General features: G+C 35.4%; 1 protein-coding gene across 7 annotated transcripts in view; it reads left to right on the top strand.

Moving 5' to 3' along the window:
- Positions 1-21,349, top strand: part of ADGRB3 (adhesion G protein-coupled receptor B3) — a 469,357-nt gene that overhangs the window by 416,935 nt on the left and 31,073 nt on the right. For 6 of the 7 annotated variants that reach the window (XM_048077466.2, XM_048077468.2, XM_048077470.2 and 3 more), the window contains 6 exons: positions 9,250-9,400; positions 9,970-10,039; positions 14,966-15,032; positions 17,263-17,348; positions 20,722-20,820; positions 21,175-21,346. In XM_048077466.2, coding sequence (XP_047933423.2) covers positions 9,250-9,400; positions 9,970-10,039; positions 14,966-15,032; positions 17,263-17,348; positions 20,722-20,820; positions 21,175-21,346 — 645 coding nt within the window. The remainder of the gene's footprint in view (positions 1-9,249; positions 9,401-9,969; positions 10,040-14,965; positions 15,033-17,262; positions 17,349-20,721; positions 20,821-21,174; positions 21,347-21,349) is intronic. The other variant, XM_048077469.2, reaches the window with a different exon arrangement.

Here is a 21,349-nt window from a genome sequence, read left to right as displayed (position 1 = left end):
TTCTTAAACAACTGCTTTTAAAATCTATATATACAACTGTGATTAAAAAATAAACATAAAAATATGAAGGAAGGTTATATATGGTAATATTGTAATAGCATTGCAAAGCTATTACTTCAGTAGTTTCAGTCTGTAGAGGAAAGAGATGGAAGTCTTACAGTTACAGAGAGAAGGAATATTTGCTGACACCAATATCCCAGAGAAGAAGATGGACTGTTTTCATATGGCAGGGTTATAATCATCACAGTCAGACTAACTGAAAGGCAACTGCAAGCATTGTTGTTGAACTTCTCTTTCTAGTCATCATTTTGATTGCTGTGGAAACTCCCTAAAATTACAGCAATTTTATTGTTAGCAAATGAGATCAAAATTGAAAATAGAGCAAACATGATCCGATTTAAGCTGAAAGAGTAGAGATAGTCCAGTGCTGATCATGTTTTTTTCTAAAAGAGAAGTTATTTGACAAGTTTTTTACCCATATATCAAAGAGGAGCAACACAAAGCATTATTCTTTATCTGTCCAGATGTGGCATTTCCTGGTAATTTTTGCACCAGGACATTAGTTTGCAGTGACTGCACTTGGATCTTCCTATAGAAAACTGAAGTCTTGCATATCAGACTCCGTTGTTTTGAATATATCAGTATCTGTTCTTAACTCTTTTGTTACGTCATCTCTTCTAAAAAGTGCCTTTGGTTCCTTGCCTTTGTCAGTGCCAGACAATTTCTCCTCTTTTTCTCAGAATTGCACAGGGAACTCCCTTTCAGCTGGGTTCTGAACTACTCTTTTCTATAGCTGCGATCATTGCTGACTCATGAGTAACCCTTGTGCTTAGCTCAGCCACCTCTTCGTTATCAGTCCTGGCTCATTGCCCCTAGCTGCTCACACAGCCCGCACAATGAACTTTTAAATAAATTAAACTTAGGAAGACTTAGGACCTTTGGAACACTCTAGCATTGGTTACTCCTCACTCTAATTGACTGTTGGCTCTTATACCTTCCATTCTTCTCCAGAAATGTGTAGCCATTTGTATTCTAATTCAACCAAATATTCCTACTTGCAACAACCCAGAGAGAGATCTAAAAATCTGGGCATCTTTCTGTAATAAGTTGAAATTAACATAGAGCACATGATTGTATGTTATAGCCAAACAGCTTTTACTTTGGTGTTGCCTGTTACATCTCTTCAAACCCATCAAGGGCATCCGTCTTCTTTTATGACAACAGATTGCAATTCCATATTTTAAAATAAAACCAGTATGGAATTTTCAAAGTCTAAAAACAGTTTCTGAAAACCCTCAGATCTGCTCCTATAATATTATTACCTTCAGTATGTGCAAGAACATAAGAACTCCAGTTGTTTTTCAAAGATGTGGTTGATTTTACTTATTCATTAATTTTTAAAAATATATATGTACATATACAGTTTATCCACAAATCTAAATTTTATCCTTTTTAAAATAAGAAATATTCCAGACTTGGTAAATGCAAAATCTCATAGAGCTATTTTTGCAGAGCAATTTTTCTGGATAGCATTGTCTTCAACTTAATTTTTTAATTGTCATTCCTTAATAGCTCAGTAATGAAGACGTTTTTACAAAGCACGCCAGTGATTTCCAGTTTTATTATTGAATCAAGCATGATCACTTTAGAATCAAAAGTGTTGATTTTTCAGGAAAAAAAAGGTTGTAAATTAAAGGAAAAAAAAAAAAAAGAACTAATAAAAGGTGTTCTCTGGCATAGTGAAACATCACTATTAGAACACCATGATAGGAATGGGAGGTTAAGTGGTCAGGAAGAAGCTGAAAATTTTGTATTTAAATAGGCTTTATGCTTTTGAGTTGTAAAGGGCTTATTTTCTTTTATGTTCTGCCTGAAAACCTGTTCTGAGCTTCATGAACTTCACAACACATTCATATGAGGACATAGTTAAAATACTAAGTTATTTTGTCCTGACAGTTGACATTTACCTTGTTTAAAGTGCTTAACATCAAAGCCAAAAGAAGAGGTGAAGTAGGCCATTTTCATTTACTAGAAAAATTATTCATACAATACTTCGTAAGCATTTAAAATAATATATGGATCAAGACTCCAAGACTCTGTTCACGCATTTTCCATCTATTCTTTAGGTGTAATGGCCCAATAAGAAGCCCAGGGAATCTTTCCACTGACTTTTGAATCAGTCCTGTAAGCAATTAGAGGATCCTATTTATTCATTCTCTGTCTGGCAGTCCAAAAAAAATATACATGTTAACATCACAAGAGGCAAAAAGGGAAGAGCTTCCCTTATCAGGTTTTGCAGTCAAAGAAATTAAATTGCCTCTGAGTAACTGGTTCTGTGATACTGCTTGTGCTGAGTTCATTTGCTTGCATATAACCTAGCAGTAACAATCCAAACCAGGAGGACAATTAAAATGAGTGTGAGCATAAGGAAATGGTATGAGAACTGTCTTCCAACTGGCTTTCAATTTACAGCAGGCATGCCACCAAGAAAGCAATTCCGACTTAACACATTATAAACCTGCATGCTGCAGTGACAATCTCTAGAGAATGGCATAAACAACACAGAATGAATTTTACTTCCTCATATGTTAGTAATAACTTGACATATTATGAATTACCCAACTGGATTTCTTGCCTGTATCCAAACCAGTAACTAAAATGGGCCACAAATATTTCTATAGCCCCAAGACAAACTGACACAAGACTGCTTGCATGCATGCAACTGAGCCCTCCAAGGCAGGATATAAGCTTTCTGCAGGCTGACCATGAGGCAGGGTTCCTGGCTCAAGCTCTCCTTCAGTCTGTGGTTAAGCCTGGCCTCAAAGAGCACTTTTAGGCCCACATGAAAACTGTGTCACTAACAATTTATCGGTATGGACCACATGCCAGTCCATAAAGGGTGCTGTCATTTTTGGTAATGTAGACAGATTCTGACATAAGCAAGGAGGGTTTTCAAATACAAAAAGTAAGTTTCATGAACACTTTTCTATCCCAGAAATAGCAGACTATCCCCTCATATCTAGTTAATGGAATGATTTTGTACTATGTGCATTATAAGATCTGGAAAAGAAAAACGGCCAGCAGAAGAATTAGTTTGGATAAAAACCAGCAGTTCTTGATAGAAATAACAGGGGATGCCAAGATAGAGCTATACAGTATCAAATTAAAACGCAGAGGTAATTTATACAAGTGATAGATGTGACAACTATTGAAAGAAAACTTTTAAGAAAACTTAACTACAAGTGGCAGAAGCTAAAAAGAAGGCTCTGCATACTTTTTGTGGATCAGATATGAGCAGCACCTTTGTTGCTGGACTCTGCATCTGGTGAAAAATGAGAGACATTCTGACTGATCTGCTTCATAAGTAGAAGTACGAATAAAGATTGTGACTGTTTTCCTCACAGAGCAGTACATTCCAGAAATACCTTTGAGGTAACCATTGGAAGAAGAGGAGCAGGAACTGAATCTATTGATAAAGCATCTATCTAGAGGCTAATTAAGTGAAAACTAGAAGATAGATATTTAAAGTCTGATGGAAAGGTCACGTGATAAAAACATACAGTTTAAACTGTAAATTCTCTTTCAGTCTTGTACAGCTTTGCACTAGTGTCACTGGGATTATGCTTTTAGATAAGAGGAAGGAATCAAGAACAGAAGACCACATATGACAGAGAAACAAGACTTAAATCACAACAGTTCAACAGGTCATACTACACTCTGAGACTGGGAACATGTAGTAGTCCCAAACTTTAGCAACAATCATGATAATAGTAATAGGAAGAAGAAAAAAGAAGAAGAAGAAGAAGAAGGAGGAGAAGAAGAAGAAGAAGAAGAAGAAGAAGAAGGAGGAGGAGGAGAAGAAGAAGAAGAAGAAGAAGAAGAAGAAGAAGAAGAAGAAGAAGAAGAAGAAGAAGAAGAAGAAGAAGAGAAGAGAAGAGAAGAAGAAGAAGAAGAAACATGATACTGAAAACATCTTCCTGTGGATTTTTGTTTTTCTTGATATAGATGTCTTCTGTGAGACTGTAGTCATAAACTAAACTATAGAAACTGCAGAAAAAACTGGGTAACTTTTAAGCTATTTATCTAAGAACCTAGAAAGTCATCTTGTTTGTTGCAGAGAAACAAAAAATCATTGAGTAGTAGAAGAAAAATTGACGGTCCTTACTTATCCCTCATGACTTTTGTGGGAGAGATCACTTAAGTATTCTGAAACTGTTACTTTTGTACTAAAAAATTAAATTGCTCGAAAAATCCAAGTGAAGGTTACCATTGACTTTATCTTGCACCACATATAGAATCCTGCAGTACAATAATTAACTGTGCATATATCTTAACATATATGTTCATGAAGTCAAATGCTAATTATTTTAGGTTATCATGTGCAGATATCAGAACACAATGTAATGAAGATAAACCTCTTGAACCTTTGGCTTTTTAGGACACTGGAGAAGATTTTTCAAAGATCTATAAGTTGGTCTGTAAGTTAATTAAATAGCTTCACAGCTATTGATTTAAAAGTATGAATAACATTATTTCATGAAAAAGGTAGTCAAGCATTAGAAAAGGCTGTCCAGGAAAGTTGTGGATTCCCTATCCCTGGAGGTATTTAAGAGACGTGGCTGTGTCACTAAGGGACATGTTCTAGTGATGAGGCTCAGTAGGTCAGGCTGATGGTTTGACTTGATGATCTCAAAGGTCTTTTCCAACCTAGATGATTCTATGATTCTAGAACTTTAGAAAAAGTCCTTCCAGTAGAGTGCTATTTTCAATATGGGTTTCAGATTTCCTAACGAGATGTTAGAAGTACTCTAGTGCAGCAAAAGAAAAAAAAATAAAAAATAAAAAATGAAATATTACCTTGAAAGCTCTATGATACCAGTAATATTAATGACCCTGGAAGGAAAACCTAAAAGTCTACAGCTACGATTTCTCAGGCATTTCAGTTTCAAATGTGTTTGAAACTGAAGAGACAGCTGTCCTTGCTATATTTGTTTGTCATTGAAATTCTGTCCCTCTTCCAAAAACACAGTCCTGAGATGCAAACCCTTGCTTATTTGTCCCACAGCTTCTGAAAGCTCATCTATTGTTTCATGGCAGTTTACTCTAGAAAGTAATATTTAATCTAGAATTTAGTATCATCTGACCAATATATTGTATTCCTGTGTTCTGACAGTGTTTGCCATTCCTGAGACAAAGGTATTCTAATGCATGTCAGTTAAAAAAATATCAGTAAAAGAAATCAAATAGAGAATTATAAGTATTTTCCTTTATGAAATTATATATTTAATTTTAAAAGTTAAAAATAAACTGTTCTATACCTGTTTTATAGTTGAGGGCTTGAAAGTCACAAAAAGCCAATAACTTTAACAGGGAATTATGTTTCTGTTCCTTGCTATGTTACTTGGACTGTCCTTGTTTTGTTTATTATTTGTTTCATTTATTTCATTGTTGTAAGTACTTTTTGTTTGTATATTCGGTCCATCATCACACTTCATAAAGATAAATTAGCGCCCATTTAACTTATATCTTTAGAGCTAAATCAAGAGCAAGATTTTTTTTTTATCTTCAATAAATTGTATTATTTAGATGATTTTATATTAATTCCTATTTCTCTTTCATGACAAAATCCAGCTGAATGGATTTTAGTCCTACTCATTTTGCTATCACCAATACAGATTGCATTTTTCATGTTCATTTTCCAGTAGCTTTGATTCTTACACCATTTACCAGAACCCAGAAACAGAAAAAAAGAACCCGTTTCAGGGAAATAACAAAAATCAGGTATCTTTAGGTAACACTCTCTGTCTTTTTGTGGAAGACCTGTTCACACTGCTATCAAAAACAATCAAACAAACAAAACCACACTACTGTTAAAGAATCAGATGCTCCAAAATCATGGCAAATGTGTTTTTGCAGGTAACATTTATGACCTTCCTTTTGTAGGTCATAAAAATGGGTACGTTCTCTATTTTACTTATCATTATTACATTAAGCCCTAGAATAAGTAGATTTGAATTTCCACAGTTTTTTAGACTTCTCAGCTGTGCTTCAATACTCTTATTCTGAGTGTGTCCCTCACAAGAATGAAAGAAGGAAATAATTTGAAACCTGATGTGAGCTCTTGCTTTTAATAGCACACTGTTTATGAAGGGATGACTTGTCTTACTTAGATATTCAAGCTAGCTAAACACTAGAGGCCCAAGTAAAGCTCCTGAAATTGTGCTTTTTGAGGACAGAAAAGCTCTCTTCCCCACTTGTAATCAGAACTAAATTTGGGGAGCTGGGAGCTGGGAACAGCAGCTATGGAAAGAAGAGGAGGTCAGTGTAACAGAGCTGACATAATTTAAGAAGCTTGAAGTAAGAGTGAATAAATTAGGCTGTTAAAATTCATTTTGTTGCAAATTGACAGGTGCTCAGCACAGGTAATTAATTCAGTGAGTTTTAATAAACCATAATTAGAAACAAATAAGAACCATCTCCTCCTAAGGAGATGGGGAGGATGCGTACCACTATCTCTTAATGCAGAGAAGTTGACACACTGCAGCTTTGTGAGTGATGGGCTGCAGGTTGTAGTGATGCTCTTGTGGGTGAAGCAAGCTGTGGGGCAGGCAGTGGTTTCTTGCCAAGACAGAAGAAGAGAGGAAGAAGGAGAGACTCAGAGCAGTCCAGGATCTGCTTAGAAAGAGAAAAAGTATTAACATGTTACTTGTAAAGTTATGGCTCCTTTGCTAGAGATAATACCACATTGAATGACAGCCTTTGGTGAAAATGAATTATTTTTTTCCTATTTGGAAATAGGCATCCCAGATATAACACTTTCCCAGACTTAGCACAGTGTAGTTTGTTTATTTATCAAATGGGAAGTATATAGAATTACTTAAAAGCCAGATTTCCAGGGGTGATTGTCCAGCCACAGAGTACATGGCTTTGCCTGGGAGTAGACCAATTACCAGGACTGGTTGCCTTGCTGAGGACAAAGGGAGGTTGAATTCACTTTGAGAACTCCCTGCACATGATTCTGCCAGCATGATCCAACAGCAGTTGTTAGGTGATGTTTTGAGGCTGTTTTGGATCTTTCTAATGGTATGTGATGCAAATACGCTGTTACCCCCATCTGCCATTCAGAAGAGTTAGCATTAATCAGCAGTCATATATTCCAGCTAGAGCACAGATCGCTCCTAATAAAACTTGCTTCTGCCTTCTCATTTTGTGATCAACATGATCATTAACATTTTCATCACGCTTCTTTCTTCCACAACAGCCTTGTCCACATTTGTATCAGATTATCATCATCTGTCTTTCTTTCAATACACGGGACATAATATGAGCTAAATCCTACAGTCCATATTCAGTCAGCCATAAGTTAGCGGTGATTTCACCCAAAAGATCAGGATTTGTTCATGTTTGCATATTTATAAGATAAATAGTGTATTCACATTTTTCCAGTGTTTTACCTATGCAGATTTTCCCTGAAAGATTCTGTACTGTTCCTCAAGTGTTTTTTTGTCAAATTCTAGTTCCAACAAAACATTGATAGAAAGGCAAATTAAGTTTGCATAGTGGGAAGTCATAACATATAAGCCATCTAGTAAAAGAAAGGACATTTCTGTATTTTCTATTATGTTTATTGTGCATTTCACTGCAGAGCTTTCATCTTAAATAAGTGTTTATGTTTCATATACAGGAAACGCTGTTATCAGTCAGGCTTTAACAGGATAGATTTTATGAACCCACATACATTAGGGACATCTAAACATAAGAAATAAAGGCAAAAATCAAAGATTGAATGTCTAGTGCATTTTCAGGATCTGTTTGTTTTGTGTTTTGTTTTTTATTCACTTTACATTCTTCACTTTTTAAAAATATATAATAATTATCTTGCATGTACTTATGTAGAACCCAATGCCACCAGACTTCTTATTTGACCCAAAATTAGATAGCAAGGTGTAATATCTCTAAAATCACAGCTGGAAATGATTAAGTTTTGACTCTTCAAGTGCTTAACTTTTTGAAAGTTTTGGAGTTCATATCAGTTGTACTATGTGAGGCAAGGAAATAAAATTCTGAGAAAATTAACACAATAGAATATTCAAAACAACATTATCTGAAGCTAATTAAGAATATAAAATGAACTAAAAACAAGTATAGTATTAAATTTATTCTATCTTTTCCAATCTTTCATAGCTTGATTCAAGCTTGATTGAACAATTTTGCTGAACTGGGATTTTAGTAAAAAAAAAAATGACTAGTCTTTTATTACATGCATTTAAGATAGCTATCAAATATGTATGCTGCATAAAGAAATAATACTATCCATGGTTCTGTACAGGGTTCTTGCTTTGTTAATATTGGGTGCACATAAATTTTATTTTCTTTTTAACCTTGATGTGATTTTGATGCTTAAAATTTTGATGGGGATAGATGTAGTTTATTCTCAATATTACTGGTGTGGTTTTGGTGCAGGGGTACAATTTTTACCGCATTTTATAGCCTGCAGCTAGTATTTCAAGCAACACAATGAAAGGTGGATCATAATTTATTTCAAGAAAGAGGCAAGCTCATTTATATAAGTGACAATGTCAAGTTTAATTAAGGGCTATAGTGACAAAAGAGAGCTGACTGTATGCACTCAAAATACTTTTCAGATGACAAATGACTAACACCCATAAAAACAATATCCAGAGTAACTGATAAGGTTATGATACTTATGACTAAAAAGATTTCAGGCAGTATATTCCAGTAGGTTAACATTCTATCAGATTATATATCTATCATTTAAATTCAAAACGAATAAATCAAACTTGCCCTATTGCCTAAAATTTAGATTTACAATCACGAACTTTCTTTATGGAGGGAAAGAAAATATAACTGGCAATTAGGAGCATTTGGATCCCCACATTTTCTTTATTCAGCTCTATGAGATTTATAGTCAATAACACTATGACTTGATCTCCGAAGTGGTATTATGGCATTCCCTGGTCAAAATGAAGATTAGGGAAAAATCTGATTGCATGACTTATTTTGTGTTCTTCACCCTGCTCTGCACACTTAGTGTTTTTGAAAACAGTCCAGAACACCTAATCCATATCAACATCTCTCTTTTTTCTCTCTTTGTGGCAACTACACCATAAAGGGGGATCTGATGTTAAGGATAAAGGTCAGGATGATAGAATATGACAACTCTTTGAAATGAAAAGAGAAATGAGTGTCCCTAAGTATTCAGCACAAGCTTTTCTTTGCTCCCTGCAGGGCATCTGCACCACAACCACCGCATTTTTACACTTCTTCTTCTTAGCTTCATTCTGTTGGGTCTTGACAGAAGCGTGGCAGTCATACATGGCTGTTACTGGAAAAATTAGGACACGGCTCATAAGGAAACGTTTCCTGTGCCTTGGATGGGGTAAGTCTGTAAAATTCTTTTATTCAGACTCATTGGAATGAAACATTTAATGCAGTGGCAATGTCAAGAGTATTATAATTTTCCTCAGTGAACCTGAAAAATAGTAGACTGCATGTAACTAAACAAAAAACTGGATTAGGAGTCTTCCCACTTTAGCTTCAATATAATCTGTTAGCTCAAGACATGCTAGTGTGTGTTGTCTAATAAATATGTTTTAACATCATTTTAGTGTACAACATAGTGTAATATCAAGAAATAAAAATAAAATAACAATAACACTTGTTGAATATTCATGAATTCTCTTACTATTTCACTTAAAGACATGTCAAAGGTGCCAGTAATTTAGCTACAATAAAGAGATACATCGTGGGCAGAAAACACTGTCCTCTCTACCAGTGCTTGAGAAAAACAAATCTTGCAATAACACTGTGCTTTTTCAAAAGATTCATTCCATGTAAAGTTGATCATTTTGCGTTAGCTTGCACTGACATTTCTTGTCCAGGCGGAACAGCAATGTTTTCTCACCCTCTAATGGTTTTTACTGTTTCATGGGTTTTCTTTCTTTTCAGGTTTACCAGCCTTAGTGGTTGCAATATCAATAGGCTTTACCAAGACAAAAGGATATGGAACAGCTCACTAGTAAGTCAATCTGAAATGGTAAATTACATTTTTAATTAAAAAAGCTACCATACCCCTGAGGAATTATATAGCATGGTCTGAAGGCCCTACAGGTGTCCATTCACACTTGGAACTACCATAAGAGTCACTGAGTGATCTACAGAAGAACAAAAAGAAACCATATGCTAGTATTGGACTAAGCTTAGCAAAGCACCAGGGATGCTGGGTTTCCTGTGAGCATCTGAAGCAGCAAGCCATTAAGAAACACTATAGATTAGGTCCATTTAAATGCCCAACATTTATATAAATTCACCAAAGAGAACCTTAAATGTTATGGTTAGCATTTGCTAACCTCTAAACATGTCTATAACTGTACTGGCAAGAGTCTATTTGACACCCAGGTTTCTGTCCACCAAGTATGTTAACCACTACCTAGGCTTTCATGCCCCTGAACTGCTTGGAGCCAAAGCACCGCAGAAGTCTCAAAACAGCTCTCCCTTTCAACTCCTCTCTCCTGGAGTGTCTGATCCAGCCCATTTCCTGGACTGGGCTGTATGTGAGAGATGGCAAGTACATCTCTGTACTTCAGTTACATTTTCTTCATACGGGTTCTGTTTAACCACCTGACTGCTTACAGTGTATATTTAGCACACTGGAAAATTCACTCCTCAGCTAAGCTGCCCTTCCCTTGCCTCCTGCTGAAGGAGTTTGGCCTGAGTCTTCTTCCTGCCTGCAGAAGGCTCTAAGCACCAAGACATAATGTGTGCGAGGGTACATTCCCTTCAGTCTCTCTGTTTGCAGCTCTCCTCGTATTGCCTAAGAAATTAAGCATGCGTCTGGACAGCAGGAGAGGAAATAAGACTCTGTAAGCTGCTAATGAGGGCATTCATCAGAGATATGGGTGAGCTAGGTCAAGTCCTTGCTTCAATGAATACTAAATTATTCTCCCTTGCATCACCACTGAGTGATCAGGATCCCCCCCCTCTACCCTGTGTGTCCCACCCTCATGGCACATGGCAGAGGAGGCTTCAAGCCCTTGCTCCATCTCCAGGTGGGTAAGGCTCCAAAAACAAATCTCCTCCTGAGCACTTGTTCTAACCACTGAGCTCTCTAGTTCTGAATTGTGACAATGTGTCTTCCATTTGTTTCATGGGGAATAGCTTACCTAACTGTGGGACAGCACTTATACTGGGAATCCTTAGTGATAAAAACATCTTAGACATCTTTTGGGAGTTATATTAACAACATGCAACTCTGGATTTTTTTCTAGCCAATATGTGCTTGTCTTGCTGTTTTTTTTTTTTTTTTTTTTTTTTTTTGGTTTTGGTTTTGTTTGTTGTTGTTGTCTATTTTATTATTATTATTATTATTTAGTCCTTTAACAAGGACTGGAGTACCTGATCAGCTCTGGGCCTTACGAATGTTACAGTGTCCAGACCCCACTGGGGATGTAGCTCTGTCCCTTGCAGGATCGATACCATTACATTTACTCTGCTGAAATTATTCATGTGTGACAATTTGCTTCAGTTAGCGTTGCTTCTTATTTCCTTCCTGGGATGAATGAATTTTTAAAAGAAGATATACTGAAATATTCAGACAAAACAACAAATCATTCATTAAGGGTAACCTGGAAAGAGAAACAGAGCAGGTTTGTACATATAACAGCCCCTCTCCTCCTATCCAAAATCAGCTGACACAGTACTGTGGAACAAAAGCACAAGAGGAGGTACACAAGGGAAAAAATGAACCATAATGCAGCTCTTGTCTTATTTGCAACTACATTTTCTTGGTATTTAACATCACAATAATATAAAGAAAACTGGAAATGTAAGGAATGGAGTTTGCTCCTCCAGCACCAGCTGACATGCTGTCCCACTCAAGAATTATGGCCTGTAACTGCTAGGCCATGTGAAAGCAGAGCCCCTGTGCTGTTTTACCATAACTAAAGTACTTTTGTAAGTTTTTGAACTGCTTATGCTAATGTATATTTGGCCCATTTGGCTGCATTCAGAAGCCAAACACACATACTGCCACCAGAAATGCATTCAGTTATACACATTCTGCATCAGATATTCATTCTGCCATCAGAAAGCATTCTGCATTCTGCTATTTTTGGAAAAAAGAAAAAAAAAAAAAGACTTTTCCAAATGGAGAAAATTAAAAGTGAAAATAAAGGAATTGTTTCTAATCCCATACATGGAGAGTTTGACTAGAAGGGAGGCCCAAGGGTCTTCAAAACAGGTTTATAGGGTGGTACGGCTGATGAGTTTGGCTTGAATTATTCACACTTGATCCAACTCTGTCATAACAGTGTGTAATTTCTCTCTTCTTCTTTCAACCCTAATTATTAGACAGTTATATTACTGTACATTCAAAATCACTTGTGAGAACACACTTGTACTGAAACAGGTACAGAAACTAAATAGATTCCCTAAAAATAATTTGGAAAAAAAAAATAAAAGCACATAGTAACAAACTTTTAGATATTTGCAAAAGGTTTGTGTAAAAGCTTAATTATTTTTTCCAACTATTTCTGTGGGGCTTATAAATATTGTTGCTTTTTTAATTTATAAATATTGCTGCTACCTATCCTAAGAGCTATGAAAGCACCACTACTGCAAGTTACAGTTACGAAATCTGTGAGACCTGCTCATGTATACATGCAGTGCTGTATACTAATAAGCAGTGCAGATAACTTTCAGGAAATTGTTATTACAGCAAAACTTAAAATTCTGCTATAGTCATGTTCTCCTAAGAGAAGGAGCCATTCTCCTAGAGAGCATCAAACTACTCACAAGATACACAGGACACAGGAGCAAGTCTACTTCATCACTTCATCACTCAGCAGAATTTTATGACCATGCAGCATGGTCCCATAAAACCACCAGTAGATGCTCTTAATGCTAATCAATTTATATGGCTTTTTGCTATGTGAAGAGCAGGGAGGAAGAATACAGAACAGGTGAACACAATAAAAACAACCATAAAGCACTGGGAAAAAAAAAAAATCTATTATAGCAAAGAAAAAGAGAACAAAAAAAAAAAAAAGGTCAAAGAGTTGGCAGCAATTGCCTTACAGTACAAGAAGACACCTGAAAATCCATCTTCAGAAATTCTTCAATAGAAAAGGTTGGGAACAAGTGCATTTCAGAGAGATCAATTGGCAGATATTGAATACATTGCAAAAATCACATCAGACTGTTGAAAATCCCAATTGCTGAAAATTCAGATTGTGTAGAGAAAAGAAAACAACCTCTACATTCTTCACCATCCTGATCCTAAATGGAAGTCACTCTACTGAACAGCTTTTTTTAATTGAAGACATAGGAGAGGAAGGACACAAATGTCCCTTTGTCTTAAAGATTTTCATGGTTGAAACCTTTTGGCTCTTTTAAATAAAATGGCAGACATTTTTTTCAGCACAAGTAATTGAAATTATGTTTCAAACACAATATGTCAACAATTTTTATGGACTGATGTTTCCATTCACAAAGAAACATGAACATTTTAATTACGTGTTTTAGTTACACACAATGGTCATCTTCACTAATACTGGTAGCGAAAAGCAATATATTCCTCCTCAGAGGTCCATGTTCTCAGTCTCTCATAGTAAATAACCTAGTGTGTTTTTTTTTTAAGAAAAAAAATGCATAAAATTTTGAAAGTATTTTTCTTTGACATTAGAAAAATTAATGGAACATTACTGTTCTGACGTTGTGGTTGTTGCTTTTGAGGTGGGATGTAGACTAGCCTGCCATTTGTTACCTTTGTAATATTGAAACAGATATAAATTATTTACATCACTTTATCATTTCAGAATTTAACACATTGATGCAGCTGGGTTCATAGAGAAGATTTCACATGGCTTCACTGCAATGGGGAACAGTTTTATTCTTTGCAGTTAAAATTCCAGCCGTAACAGATCATTATGATGCGTTTGCATTTACTTTACATGGTTTTCAAAAGCACAAAAAGAATACTGGAAAATAAATAAGAAATGTATAATTCTGATGTGAATGTTTCTGGATGTCAGATCCAAGTAAATTATCTGAATACATGTACTTGAGTTTTCTTATATGTAGGTGTGATCATGCATTCAAATAAACATGAAGTTCTTTGAATGTGTAATCACTGAGAAAATAGCACAGCTGCATTTACTTCAGTGTATGATGCTCCTGATCTGCAGATATGGAAAGCTTTACATCATGGTGTATCAAATATTTAGAATTTGATTCTGTAAGTGCTCTGTGTTTGGAAATCTGAGGGTTTTCAGTGAAAACCCTGATGCAGTATGACAAAGTCTGCAAGATTAGTAGCTCACCAGAAAATACAGTTTTCAGATGCTTTAAAATATACATTTAAATTGTTTGCAAAATATTCCAGAGAATATAGAACAGTTAAACCATAGATAATGAATTATCTTTAATGGGAATATTGTCCATAAGACCTAGTCCTAATAGAACTTCCTAAATGACATAAATGAGGATACATAGAAACATGGTTTTAATGAAGTTCTACTTTAGAAGTACTTGACTGTTCATTGTTTTACAGATAGAACTGTCAGGCATTATAAACTAGAAATGTTTCTAGGTACCTACCGAGCAAGACCTCTTCAGATAACTCATCACATATGGTTAGAGTAGATTTAACAAAGATTTACAGATTTATTTTATATTATGCTATATTTTAGATTTCAGCATAGGTATAATTTGCATTAAAACTTTTGACCCATTCACAATTGGTAATGGGAATCACTTTTGAACTGTCTACATCATCATGTCAACTAAGTAATTCAATTCTTTTGTGTGTGTGTGTGTATGAATTTCTACAGGTAGGATTGAACATAAACCAGAATAATCTCATGCTGTAATAATTATTAATGCTTTCATGGCAATACACTATACTTATTTTTAATTTGTGTTAGTTCTTCTCTAATGTTCTTTCCAGCTGTTGGCTGTCTCTTGAAGGAGGGCTACTTTATGCTTTCGTTGGACCTGCAGCTGCTGTTGTCTTGGTAAACGTTAATATCATTTCCGATATTTTCATATGAAATGGTGGAATATGCTATTTAAGTTATAAAAGCTTAACTATACCATAGAATTAAGTTTTGCTGTAATTATGGAGCTTGGTTTAACATACCTTCAGTATTTTGAATACATGATATACTTAATTGTATCACATCTTTATATCAGTTATCTCAGCATGCTTACACAGTAATCTGTGAAAGAAAAATGTGCTGATTGGTGGCACAGAAAACTTGTTACAGGCATCACTGAGTTATTATTAGTAGCATCTACACAATTGTCACTGCCTTGTAAAGTTCAGTGACAGTCTTGATAGAGTGCTGCTTGGCAGCAAAAGCAGCAGAATGAGTGGAACCAGCCAGCAAGTTCTCCATGACTACTGCTTTTCAAGGCAAAGAAAAAATCATCATAGCTGAGAAACATTACTCATTTGTGTATTAAACTCTTGCATTTCTGGAAATGCATTTATGTGTAGGATTCACTTTGTCTAATTGTAGACAGCTACAATATAGATTTCTACATATATGCTAGTTATTCCAGATGCATGTTGCTGTCAGTGGAGAAAAATATGCACTTTTAGGGCTCAAATCGTCAGATGTATTTCAATTTAGAGTAAGATGAATTGCACCCGATATATGCCACTGGCTATCAGTCATCTGCTCTGCAGTCGGTATGGATTTTGTAAAATAATTTGTTTCACATTTTTCCCTTACTTCTGGGAAGGAGATTGCAGATTTTGAATCTAATTCTTCTTTCCCCTGCACCAATTTTATACTAGGATAGCTATATCAATACCAGTTGTTTCTGATTTTCTCTTGCAAAAGGGAGTCAGTCTTAGTAGTCATCAAAGATAAAGCCATTTAGCTCCAAAGATTATCCTGAAATGGATGTTTACTACTCCCGTAGAGTTTGTCTCATCATTGCCTGGAGTCAAGCCAGGATCCTTTTGTACAACTCACAGTCCCTGTCATGATAGAGGAGCCAAGGATGTTTACAAAAAGCCAGGCATAATTTTCACATGGAACTGTATGTTCTCTTTGTAATTGGCAAGCTTTGTTCAGAGATGTTTGAAGTTCACAGTTGCAGTTTGCCCTACCATTAGCTAGTGACTGTGCAAGGAACTGTTCTATGCAGCCACTTAAGCCTAAGTGTATGAAGAAAAGGAATTGTATAGCATCAGCTGGAAAATGTAAATGCTGAAAATAAAGTGATGATAGGAAAAGATGAAAAAGAGTTGGCAGGACAGACTGGCAACAATTAGAGATTTTGGCACAGGTCTTGGAAAATCTGTTTGAAAGAAAAAAAGGATCACTGTTTTCTAATCAGAAAAATAAGGAACGTTTTTTCAGTACGCTGAAAACTTGGTACTACCTCTTCAAAAGGCCGTGCAGAGTTAGTTTCAGAGTTCAGTTCAATAATACAAATGGATAATAACAGTCATTAAGTTGTCCATTAAATGTCATTAGTATGTCTATAGATTGCCAAAGTCTGACTGCCAAAAGACTTGGAATTTTTTTTTAAGGTTAATTCCTCAACTGACGTACGTGGGCATAAAACCATGTACTTTAATGGGGATAAACAGACTTACCCTAGGCATTAATTTGACCCTCCCCCCTGCAAAAAAAATAAATAAATAAATAAAAAAGGTGTCTCTGGGGAGGACAACTGCAGTTAAGCAACGTTCAAGGTTTTCAAGGTTGGCATTTTGGTGAATGAGAGAGACAGTGACTGATGTGCGGGAGGCTATGAAAAACCACAGGCTGGTTCTGCTTAAGTGAGGACACCCACACAGGCATTAAGTGCTTGAAAAGGAACATAGTTATGGCCATTTGTGTGCACTGACTAAGTCTGCCCAGTGCACTTAATTCAAATGCAATGCTATGTGATTTTCCTGGAATAGAATGCATAATTGCAATTAAAACCGAGGAAATATTAAAGCTATATTACTGAAGTTTCTGGCCAGCAGACACATATGCATATAACTTGGTACCAGACATAATTTAAGATTCAAAAATAAACCTGTTGCAGTGTGCCAAAGTACGATCCATTTGAAAATATACATTCCTAGTGTGTTTGGGGATGGTGTCACATAATTTCTGACAGCATACCCAGAAATGTAACAAGATGCATATTGCAGGCTTGGAAAAGCCCTCTACTGATGCAACAGGATAGGTTATTTTCTTTCAGAAAAAGATCAACTGTTCATTTTCTGTTTGACAGGTCAACATGGTGATTGGCATTTTGGTATTTAATAAACTCGTTTCCAGAGATGGAATCCTAGACAAAAAGCTCAAACACAGAGCGGGGTAAGCAGAAATTGTGGGGTTATTTTAAAGCATATTCAAATTGTATCAATGATTTCCAATTACAGACATTCACTAAAAATACATCTGATTGTGCTTTGAACCTTTACACCAGTATAATAGTGTCTAACAGATTCCATTCATCTCAAACGTTGCAGTTGCATTATCCTGAAGGAATGCAACTAAATAAAACTAAACATAATAAAACACAAGTACAACAGTATTAAGTTAATAAGAATGAGGATTAAACAAATCTAAGCAGAGATTTCACAAGAATGTCACATATTTAAAATTGTTGCAGTTAGGAAAATAGTTTTATGAACAGTGTGCAATGAAGGAACTGATTATTTTTCTATCTAGCTGTCAAGTTTAATTACTGTGGTGGGAAATGTTATTTATTTGTGTAAACTGTTATAAAATACATTTTACTGCAATATAGCCCTTACTGAGGTCAATGCTATTCTGCCTCTCTTGACTCTGTGAAGAATTTGCCTATGTTCTGACATTTGTATCTACACAGACATATCTTCTAATTTAGTGAAACAAAATTTGAAAGTAAAAAAAAAAAAGTATTAAAAGCCAAAAATAAGGAGGGGGGGTAAATGCAAATCCTGTCTTATTGATTATTTATTTGCATTTAAATTTAAATTCCATTTTTATTATGAGAGAAAAAGGTTTATAACAGTGGTGGTATTGAAAAATGTTTTTCAGTGGATGATTGATTCAACGTGCTGCAACAGCAAACCTAGATTCATCCCATATTGTAAAAAAAAATTTCACGATTTCATCATCACTTAATGCTTACAAAGTAAATTAAATCTTTGCATAATCATTTTTACAGCCATATTCTAGTAATGTTTTTTGGACCAGCTTGTAGACCAATGTCTGCATGTCTAGCAATGATAAACAGTGATATTTTCATTTTACTGTGTATTATTGCTGTTGGTAAAGTTTTTAAAGTTTCGCTTTGAACTATTTCACCATTCCATTAACAGTACCATTCCTAATAAATTCAATTGATTGGTTGGATGAACAGATTTATGATAAATAGTTTGGCTGGTGATTTTAAATTAAATCATTCTGGTTTTAAGTTCTTTCACTGTCTTTCTGACAAATATGAACCAGAAGCTTTCATTTTGTTTCTTCTCTTTTCCTCATTTTTCTTTACGAAGTATTAATTTCTTAACCTTACTTTTGTCTACATTACTCCATCAATATCCTTAACTGTGTAATACCTCTGATGAAAGCTAGAATATTAGAAAACTAGCCAAATTATTTCAAGAGTAGTAGTAACTTAGTATTCAGCAAATTACATTCACAACTGCTCTAATTCCAGTGATTTCAGGAGTTTGACCAGCTTCAGGTTTGGCTTTGTATATTTTCTAAGGATGTCTAAGCTTAGAGTTAACTGAATTATTTTTTTCAGCAACTCAACTGTAGGCTATAGAAATCTATTTGTTTATAGTCTACTTTCCTGATGAAACAAATAACTTGCTTTCTAACAGTGTGCAACTTAGTTAAGATGTATTTTATTATAAAGTAAATGGATAAAGAACTAGAAACCATTGTCAGAAACAATCCAGTTATGTGTAAGCATGTAGATGCCCTAATCAAGAAATAATCTTAACTCCTGTGACACTATGAGATGGTGGTTTGGCAACAGCATTGCTTGCTACTACTTGGCAGAAGAAAAGTCTTGAGTCATTGTTTGGGGCACAGGAATTTGTGCAGCATTTGGTCTCCAGTAGAAAGGGCATTGCCACTCATTTCTCAGATATCTCTTGCCAGTCATGCTCAGGAAGGCAACTTTATTCTTTCTGGCAAATGTTGGACTCACGCTTGTCAAAAGTTCAGCTGTGGAAATAATTTATGTAGGATTTAAAGCGATGAATGGGGCAAAATATATTAACTCCATATGATTTTCCTACCTTTATGAGTGTAGGGTGAATCAACAAGTGAAAAAATATGGCATGTTGTCTTGATGGATATCAGTCATTCTTCTGGTATAGGGAGTAGTGTACATGTATGCTCAGACAAAAAGTTTGTATTTGGCTAACATATACTTCAAGCTCAATTATTATTTGCAAGATCCAGCACAGATCTACAGAGGTAAAGAGAATAAACCAGTCCAATAACAGTGAAGTTTTGTGTAGCAAAGATGGAAAGTGTTTTCCCAAACTTAGCTTAGGCTTACCCACGGCGTGTTTCTAGTTCATTCATTAACCTAGTGTAAACTGATGTGGAGCCACTGAGTTCTTTTCACATCCCACAATCAACTTGTACAAGGTCATGGCTCTGCACAGTTGTTTTTACAGAAAGTCATGGTTTCATTTGGTTTATCAAAATGGAAGCCACTGGAGTTCAATATTTGTTTTGGACAGTATGTTTGAAGTCAAGTGAATGTTGGGTTTGGCTATAAAAAGGGTGTTAATTAGATCGAAATAACTTGGAAAGAACCTGAAGTGTTACCTCTCTTCAAAATGTTGACCATTTTCCAGCTGGGAATAGGTAAAGCATCTTTCCTGTCACATCTCAGTCAGCTATGGTTATTCCTGGTTCTGACAGCAGAAAGAGAAGGAATAGCAAAAGTATTTATTTAGTCAACTCAGGAAGCTGAATGCATGCTGTATGTAGAAGAAAATTTAAATTCCAGGTTTTGCCCTTTAACTCTTCTGACAGGTGCTAAGGTACAATTGTCCATACAAAATGCTTTGAGCTTAATGCTTGTGTACTGTGTTTTATTAAAATGCAAAACAGGTCACCCTTTTTCAGTACCAACTGATATTTATTTCATCAGATTCCATACATTTCAAGCCCTGTATTCAGACCTTCATACAGCATGAATAAAATCACTTCAGATGTTAGTGGGCCATTCAAATCCCTAGTACAAATCTGACGATACAGTATGCCCATGCTGATTTGACGCTTGAATACATTTTGCAAGTTTCTTTCCCTAATTGCTCTGTAATTTTATATACTTCATACTTCCCTTGCTTGTGTCCTATACTCTTTCTCAAGAACAAAAGTTTTTTAACAGGTCTGAATAGAGGGATTTCACTTTGTATGTCTATCCTAGCACGTGCTTATGTTCACTTCAGTGTACTGAGCAGTTTTGGTCACAAGATATTTGGGGCCTTTCTTAGCTTAAAAGGAAGAAATAGAGTCTGCATGATATGAAGCCCCATAGCATTAACATTTACAGTTAATAATAATGTAAAGTACAACATACGGTTTTGCAACAACATAGACCATTCATCCTGAATAAGTCTACTTTTTTCTGCATGACGTCATATTTAAAAATTAAATTTCAGTAGCAACGTTTTTTGGTGACAATTCAATATTTTGTTCTTTTTGTGGGTGTTCTGTTTGTTTGCAGTCAGATGAGTGAGCCTCATAGCGGTTTGACGCTCAAATGTGCCAAGTGTGGAGTAGTTTCAACAACAGCTTTGTCAGCCACCACCGCCAGTAATGCCATGTTAGTCCTGATCATTTACATCTTCTTGTTACAAATCTTATGCAGTGCATGTGAGACAATAGTTTGATGATGACAACTGTGTTTGCTAACACTGTATAGAGTGCTGAGCACGTTTAAATACTTTTTAACAACAACAGAAAAAATGGAACAGTTTATTAACTGAATACAGGATATTCTTTAGAGCATAAAGTACCAACACTGTTACATACTTGTCTGTGATTTTCAAGTTAACTTGATAAAGTGCCATCCTTAAAAATGTATTATTCTAAAAGTGAGCATTTGATTTTTATTTTATTTATTTATTTATTTATTTATTACAATTGTACAGTGCTGCTTTTCTTTTTCTTTCAATAGGGCATCCCTTTGGAGTTCCTGTGTTGTGTTGCCACTTCTGGCCCTGACTTGGATGTCTGCAGTTCTGGCTATGACAGACAAAAGATCAATATTATTTCAGATACTTTTTGCAGTATTTGATTCATTACAAGGCTTTGTTATTGTCATGGTCCATTGTATTCTCCGAAGGGAGGTG

The sequence above is a fragment of the Anser cygnoides genome, chromosome 3, assembly GCF_040182565.1.
Source record: "Anser cygnoides isolate HZ-2024a breed goose chromosome 3, Taihu_goose_T2T_genome, whole genome shotgun sequence".
In the NCBI taxonomy this organism is placed as follows: Eukaryota; Metazoa; Chordata; class Aves; order Anseriformes; family Anatidae; genus Anser; species Anser cygnoides.
This window is presented reverse-complemented; position numbering and strand designations above follow the sequence as displayed.